Below are 8064 nucleotides of genomic sequence, written 5' to 3'. Positions count from 1 at the left end.
CCCCACTGGGGACGTGGCCCACAAACCAGGCATTTGCCCTGACTAAGAATTGAACCAGTGACCCTTTAGTTTACAGGCTGGCACTCAATCCACTGAGCCACACCAGCCAGGGGAGATTTTATTATAAGCCAGAACTCCTTTCATAGTTGTTGGTGAAATTAGGAGATTTTGAGGTAGACAAGAGCAGGACGAAAATCTGGAAGCCAGCTAGTGGGAGAGATGGAAGTGAAATAAGATACCCTGTGGGAGGCTTGTGGCTGAGGGAGGCAGTAGGGTTTCTCTTACAGGGAAGTGAGCAGAGAAAGAGGTTTGTTTGTATGGCAAGGGAAGTTAGGTAAGAGTTCAAAAGGATTTGAAAGGAGAGCTGATATCTGAGAAGAGTTTGTCTTGCTAAGGCATAATTCACCTAACAGAGCTCCAATGCTGCTTCTTCTGCTCCTGCTCTTCAAGAAAAGTCTTTGTCATGGGCCAAGTACAATGGGTAAGAAGAACTCCAGTAGAAAAATACTTGTGGTTGGGCATAGCAGGGTGGATGAAAAGTTCTGGGGAGAATCTGGGAGCAAGGAGTAATGCTCCCACTAGGTAGCCTTGAAATCTGAATGACAGTTTAGTTTCAGGCAATGCATCCTTGACCCCAGTCTCAGCTTCTTTCTCTGATTTTGGGGAGGAGAGGCTGAATCAGGGAGAAGGGGATATGGAAATATGTGCAAACTCTGTAACTATCTCCATTTTTCTTTTTCTATGTGGTCCTGTTCTGCCCTCCTTTCACCTTCTCTCAATTGTCATTTCTTTGACTCTCAACTACCCAAGTTCTAGGACCCCATCATCTAGCAGCAGAAGAGCCCCTCTCCTTTCGAGTGCTCCAGATCTTCTCCTTTGCCAACCACAGCTGGGCACACACCCAGGCCTCAGGCTGGCTGGGCGAGTTGCAGACTCATCGCTGGGACAGTGTTTTGGGCACCATCCACTTTCTATGGCCTTGGTCCCAGGGTAGTTTTAGCAAGGAAGAATTGAAGAATCTGCAATACCTATTGCAGTTGTACTTCCATAGTTTCCCTCGGGAAGTTCAGGCATTTTCCAGTCAGTTTCAGTTTGAATGTGAGTATGCTTTTTCAAGCTGATATTTGCCTGGGGTTCTGATCAGGGGAAGATGGTATATGGGTTCTGACTATCTTTCAACCTTCCTGACATTTTTCTTTCTCCTCTGGTTCACTGTCTTCACTTTGCTTCATCCTTCACCACCACCCTCACTCTACCCCCACCCCACCACATACACAGAAAGACTTACATGTACATATCTCTTCACATCCTTAAATACACCTTCATATGCTGACTCCTTGGAATAGTTATCTCTTTTTGATGTTCTTTCCTTCATCCTTGGCCTCCTACTCAGCCTTTCAAAACCAGAATCTTGCTCTTCTTTCTCCTTACCCTGATTGTTCTGGTTGCCTACCTAACCAGTACCTAACCACTCCCATGTGAGTTCTTGCCTTGTCCACTATGTTTCTAATAGTCTTCCTATTGAGCCCCTTTGAATTCATTGTTTTAATATACCTTTATTATTTTCACATTTTCTCCCCACAAATTTCTTCTCCTTTCTTCATCCAAACTCTAGTCTTCCATGATACTAGAACTTTTTTCCTTGTATCCCTTTACTTCCTAGATTGTTTACTTTCCTTCCCTATAATTCCTTTTTATATTGACTATTTTTTTCTTGTCCATCTCCAGATCCCTTTGAGCTCCAGATATCATTTGGCTGTAGAATGCATTCTGGGAAGGCTTCAGAAAACTTCTTAAATGGGGCATACCAAGGATCGGATTTTCTGAGTTTCCAAGGAAATTCCTGGAAGCCATCTCCAGGAACAGGGAGTCAGGCTCAGAAAGTTTGTAAAGTGCTTAATCACTACCGAGTTATTAAAGAAATTGTTCAGATCCTTCTCATTGACACCTGCCCTCGATATCTAGCAGGCCTTCTTGAAGCAGGGAAGTCAGAACTGGAACGACAAGGTGAGCCCAACTTTTTCTACCCTTGTATTTTTATATTCTTGTATTTGAGTTTTTCACTCTTTATTACCCCTTTGAAGCCCATAATAAAACCCAGGGCTAGAAGGTGGGTTTGGGTTTAGGACTCTTTCCAAGACAAGTGATTATTCAAACTGCTAAGGTATTCAAGTCACTAAGCTTTGGCTTAGGATGCCCTCTTAACTTCCATTTTTTTCTCACCTTCTTCTTTCCAGTGAGGCCAGAAGTGTGGTTGTCCAAGGGTTCTAGTCCTGGTCCTGGACGTTTGCTACTGGTGTGCCATGTCTCTGGCTTTCATCCAAAACCTGTATGGGTGATGTGGATGCGGGGTGAACAGGAGCAGCTGGGCACTCAGCGAAGTGAACTCTTGCCCAATTTTGACAGAACATGGTATCTTCGAGTAACCCTGAATGTGGCAGCTGGAGAGGCAGCTGGCCTGACTTGCCGAGTGAAACACAGCAGCTTGAGAGGCCATGATATAATCATTCAGTGGGGTGAGAAAGAATGAGGGCCCAGATGGGAAATGATAATCTTCCCATAGTTCCAGGGTGAAATGGATAGAAATGATATACACAAGAGGATAAAAGTGGGAAAACACGAATAAAGAAGATAAAGAATGATAGCAATTAAATTTTAAAAGCCCACAGAGGTAGATGATTAGAAATACTAAAGAGAAAAAAAGATATAATTATTTGGCAAAAAAAAAAGAAAAGAGGTGGGGTGAGATCAGGGACATAGACTCAGGAAGAATTGAAATGAAGACTGGAAAATACAGGGAAAAACTCTTGAAATTTCTCTCTCCTATAAAATGAGAAACATTAACTGAGGTAGAATAAAGAGTACTTAATAGATTAACATTCTTATTTTATGCCCAACCAGATGGATCCCCCATCCTCCTGATATGTATCTGTTTGGCTGTATTAGTTACCCTGGTTATCTTGGTTTTGGTTGACTCGTGGTTTAAAAAACAAAGGTGAGACTTTTCTTGTTCTGTTTCTTCAACTACTTATTAACTAGTTTTATTTTTCTCTATTGTTTTTCTTTCTTACCTTTTTCTGTCTAATTTCCCTTCTTTTATATCAAGCTTTTCTTCTCTTCCCACAGCTCAAATCAGAACGTCTGCTCTCCCCATATACTCAACCCTACTTTTCCCACAGAAGCCAATATCCAAGAACCCAGGAGTTCAGGAAGTTTTCTCTGCTTGGCACAGAAATCTTGGATCAAGAATAGATTCTTAAAGAAATGAAAGATAAGCCTAAATCAACTCTAATGACATTTGTTTCACTTTATACATAAGATACTTGTCTACTTCTTGTTAAATATGGTATACACAAATAAACAAAATGTGATTTTATTAAAACATATTATTCTTGCAGAGATTCTGACTCTGATTTGGAAGAGTTTCAGAAACTTGTCTCCCTCCCCCATCTTGTGACAATCTCTTTTCTGCTTTGGCCATATGCTCATTTATCCTTCAAACTCAAACTCAGAGTCCTGTTTCTCACAGAAGCTTCTCTGGATTACTTAATTTGAATCTCAAGACAAGTACCATATAATTCCACTTATATGTGAAATCTAAAAAACAAGATAAATTAACAAAATAGAAACAGATTCATAAATACAGAGAACAGACAGTTGTCAGAGGGGAGGGAGGTTTTGGAGCTGGGTGAAAAGGATTAAGCAAAAGAAAAAAAAAAACTCATAGAAACAGTTAACAGTATGGTGATTACCAGAAGGAAAGGGAGTTGGAGAGAAGTACAAGAAAGTAAATGTAGGATAAATGATGGAAGAAGATCTGATTTAGGCTGATAAATACACAATGAAACATTCAGATGATGTCTTAAAGAATTGTACATCTGAAACTATAAAATTTTATTAACCAATGCGATCTCAATAAATTCAATAATAAAAGAAATACAAATTTTGTAACTATAAAAAAAAGAAAAAATCTTTTGTATGTTCTCCAAATTGGAATACTCTCCCTAAATGCATTATGTATCTGTTCTCTGAACACTGTTATTTGTTTTTTTGCTCTTTTTTTCTTTTTAAATATCAGTTCCTTAAAGGCAGAATTTGGAGTTTATATTTGTATTCACGACGAAAAGCATAACCTGAATTCAGGGCCAGCTTGATGGGTATTTGACCTGTGTAGCTGTTGCCATCTTGAAATCCTTAGTAATTTTTGAATGAGATATTGCATTTTAATTTCATACTGACCCCACAAATTTTGTAGCTGGTTCTGCCTGAATATGATGTATTTCAATTATTCTAAATAAAATAAATTTACTGTCAAATTAAATGATATCTTAATTCATTTCCTCTTTGACATATCTGCATCTTTGGCTGTTATTATTAAAATGTTTTATTCCTCCTTTTTTCACTCACCAGAGGTGAAGAGGCAGAAAAATCTTTCAGACTTTACAGTGACTGGTGTTTGTACATCTTTAGAGATATTTCAAATATAATGATATATGAGAAATCTTCTGTCAAAATGAGAATGGGGTTAGACTGGGATTTCCATTTCTCTGAGATTGTGCATGTTCGTATATTAGTAGATAAGCCTATTTAAGGAAGAAATTAATATTTTGAGAAATTAGGAAGAAGACATTGGGATTGGGGACAATTTTAATTGGCAGAGCCAAGGCAATGAAGGCAAGAGGTATTGGATGCCTGCCAAGATATATGTTTATTTTCTTTACTATTTTGGTATGTTATTGTATTATAATTACTATTTATAGTTTGTTTTCCTCTTACATTTTATATAAAATTTCTAATTATCTAATTATTTTAATGGAGGTACATTTGAGCCTGTTGAAGAACAGAGAGCCATTAAGGTGCAGTTTATACTGATGTCCAACCAACACCTTCCTTTGAAGGTGGTAATTGAAAAGATTGGTAGATTACTTTTTTAAGATTTTATTTATTTATCAAGTTCCACCAAGATGGAGGCATAGGTGGAAACACTGTGCCTTCTCCCACAACCAAGTTTGAATACAAAAAGGTTTGGAGAAACAAAGACACAACCAAAAGACAGAAAATTGAATTATACGGAAGTCCGACTACATCTAACCCTTCAAGGGGGACAGTAAGAGGGGCTGAGCCAGCAGCGAGCAGGGACGGGCAGGACAGGTTCCCCGACCTAGGCGCGCAGGCAGCCCGGAACCAGTTGGGGTGCGGGGCAGACTGACCGAGGTCACACATTCGCGCACAGTGAGACAGACCACACAGGCCCCAGGGGGCGAGGGCTGAAGGTGGTGGCACACTCACGTGCAGTGGGACAAAACGTGTGGGCCCGGTGACGGCAGCAACTGCGGCACCGGTGAGGGCCGCGGCAGCAGGTGGCAGACGGGACGCCATAGTCCCTCTTTGACCCCGCCCCCCATACAATGTCACAGCCCAGTGACTTAGTTGCCCTGCGCTAGTGAACACCCTAGGGCTCCGATCCTGCTACAGAACAGGCATGAACAGCCTAAAAGATGGCGCAAGAAGAACTCAAAGTCCCAGAGCCAATAACTCTCAGCGACCGAGAAATTGCCAGCCTTTCAGAAGCACAATTCAAGACACTGTTTATCAGGATGCTAACAGAACTGGTTGATTATAGTCACAAATTAGAGGAACATATGAAGGCTAAACGAATTGAAATGAAGGGAGATGTCCAGGAATCCAATAGCGATGGAAAGGAAACTGGGACTCAAATCAATGGAATGGAACAGAAGGAAGAATGAAACATCCAACCAGAAAGGAATGAAGAAATGAGAATTCAAAAAAATGAGGAGAGGCTTAGGAACCTCCAAGACACCTTTAAACGTTCCAACATCCGGATTATAGGGGTACCAGAAGGGGGAAAGAAACAGCCACGAGTGGAAAACGTATTTGAACAAATAATAAAGGAGAACTTCCCCAGTCTGGCAAAGCAAATAGACTTCCAGGAAATCCAGGAAGCTCAGAGAGTGCCAAAGAAGTTGGACCCAAGAAGAAACACACCAAGGCACGTCATAATTACATTAGCCAAGATAAAAATGAAGGAGAGAATCCTAGAAGCAGCAAGAAATAAGGGGACAGTCACCTACAAAGGAGTACCCATCAGAATGTCTGTGGATTTCTCAAAAGAGACCTTACAGGCAAGAAGGGGCTGGAAAGAAGTATTCCAAGTCATGAAATCCAAAGACCTACAGCCAAGATTGCTTTATCCAGCAAAGCTTTCATTCAGAATGGAAGGACAGATAAAGTGCTTCTCAGATAAGGTCAAGTTCAAGGAGTTCATCATCACCAAGCCCTTATTATATGAAATGTTAAAGGGACTTATATAAGAAAAAGAAGATGAAAAATATGAACAGTGAAAGGACAGCAAACTCACAGTTATTAACAACCACACCTAAAACAAAAGCAAACCAAGAGGACAGCTAGATCAGGAGTGGAACCATAGAAATGAAGAACACATGGAGGGTTAGCAACAGGGGAGTGGGAGGAGGAGAATGGGGGAGAAGGTACAGAAAATATCGTAGACAGTAGGTAGAAAATAGATAGGGGGAGGGCGAGAATAGTGGGGGAAATATAGAATCTAAAGAACTTGAGACACGTGGTTATAAACAAGAATGGTGGGGGAGGCAGTGTGCAGGTGGAGGGGAATGAAGGGGGGAATAGAACAACTGTAATGGTATAATCAATAAAATATATTAAAAATATTTTATTTATTTATCTTTTAGAGGGGAAGGAAAGGAGAGAAGGAGAGAAATATTGATGTATAGTTGCCTCTTGTGCATCCCCTGCTGGGAACTGGCCTGCAACCCAGGCATGTGCCCTGACTGGGAATCTAAGTGCAATCCTTTGGTTCACAGGCCTGCACTCAATCCACTGAGCTACACCAGCCAGGCAGATTGGTAGATTTCTTAGTGAAAGTTTCTATTTTCCAGTTAGCAGATAGTTCCATGACCACATACCAAGGCTGTACTCTTAACCACGAGGAGAGTTTAGGGGCTAACTGTTCCATTGTTTAGAACCCATCACCTATTTTATGACAAGTTTATCTATTGGTAGAGCCCTAGAGTCTAGAGAGAAAGGCAGACTTTTAATAAACTCTTTGGAGCAATAATAAATAAAGGTGATGCGGACACTGGCCTGAAGTGTCCAAGTCATTATGGAAGAAATGAGACATTCACATCAACTACCAAGTCTAGTGGAGGAAAAGGGACAAAATGGCTTTTCTCTCAAGGAAGGCAAAAGCCCCGGCCCTTGCCATGACTGGGTTTTATTGGGTTTCTCAGCATATTACGTGATGGTCCTCATTTACTACACACAGGTTGCTTTTGGTGGTTACCTTTTACAGAAAACAAAGGAGTCAAGTCCTGGCTAGTTTAGCTCAGTGGATTGAGAACAAGCCTGCAAACCAAAGGATTGCAGTTTGATTCCTAGTCAGGGTACATGCATAGGTTGCAGGCCAGTTGCTGGCAGGGGATGCACGAGAGGCAATCATACATGATATTTCTCTCTCTCTCTCCTTCCTTTTCCCACTAAAGATAAATAAATAAAATCTTAATAAATAAATAAATAGGAAAAAAAGAAAACAAAGGAGTCAATGCCCCTAATTACACCACAGAAGAGGGATATTTGCAAATGAAAAGGAAAAAGTGTTTGAACTGGTTACACTCATCCTTGGAAGGTTTAGCACAGATTTGAGGAAGTTATTTTGCAGTAAATGTTTGCCACTGAGGGCTGGACCCACACCACACAGAATTGTCTCCTAAAAAAGGTCAAGTTTTTATGACATGAAAGAAGGACACAGGAGTGACCTCTATCAAATCTGAGAGGACATTTAGTTTCTAGCAGAGGCATGTGATATGAATATTTTCAGTGTTTTCTATGGAATAGACTTTGCTCGAAGACTCTAGTATTTTCGTCTCAATAATTTTTTTATTTTTTTACAGCATCCATATTTTTAAGAAGGGCAGATAAAGTGCTTCTCAGATATGGTCAAGTTAAAGGAGTTCATCATCACCAAGCCCTTATTATATGAAGTGTTAAAGGGACTTATCTAAGAAAAAG

General features: G+C 40.5%; 1 protein-coding gene across 3 annotated transcripts; it reads left to right on the top strand.

Moving 5' to 3' along the window:
* Window positions 1-236: 236 nt before the first annotated feature.
* CD1E (CD1e molecule) lies at window positions 237-3668 on the top strand. 3 transcript variants are annotated; one of them, XM_037039423.1, is made up of 6 exons: window positions 237-481; window positions 802-1098; window positions 1729-2007; window positions 2238-2516; window positions 2902-2995; window positions 3107-3668. In XM_037039423.1, exons 1-6 carry the CDS (start codon window positions 421-423, stop codon window positions 3258-3260), a joined length of 1164 nt encoding a protein of 387 aa, XP_036895318.1. In that variant the 5' UTR covers window positions 237-420; the 3' UTR covers window positions 3261-3668. The 3 variants fall into 3 exon arrangements, with proteins under 3 accessions (XP_036895318.1, XP_036895320.1, XP_036895319.1); XM_037039425.1 differs by having other exon boundaries at window positions 239-481; window positions 3180-3668; XM_037039424.1 differs by having other exon boundaries at window positions 241-481; window positions 3127-3668.
* Window positions 3669-8064: the final 4396 nt, after the last annotated feature.

Source organism: Sturnira hondurensis, unplaced genomic scaffold (assembly GCF_014824575.4).
Source record: "Sturnira hondurensis isolate 20B ecotype Veracruz unplaced genomic scaffold, ASM1482457v3 Scaffold0025370, whole genome shotgun sequence".
In the NCBI taxonomy this organism is placed as follows: Eukaryota; Metazoa; Chordata; class Mammalia; order Chiroptera; family Phyllostomidae; genus Sturnira; species Sturnira hondurensis.
This window is presented reverse-complemented; position numbering and strand designations above follow the sequence as displayed.

Bases quoted from the DNA above. Each gene is read 5' to 3' on its own strand.
- CD1E (XM_037039423.1), top strand. From the start codon at position 421: ATGCTGCTTCTTCTGCTCCTGCTCTTCAAGAAAAGTCTTTGTCATGGG. The intron at 1,099-1,728 runs GTGAGTATGCTT...GTCCATCTCCAG, and splicing joins CAGTCAGTTTCAGTTTGAAT to ATCCCTTTGAGCTCCAGATA. The intron at 2,996-3,106 runs GTGAGACTTTTC...TTTTATATCAAG, and splicing joins TCGTGGTTTAAAAAACAAAG to CTTTTCTTCTCTTCCCACAG.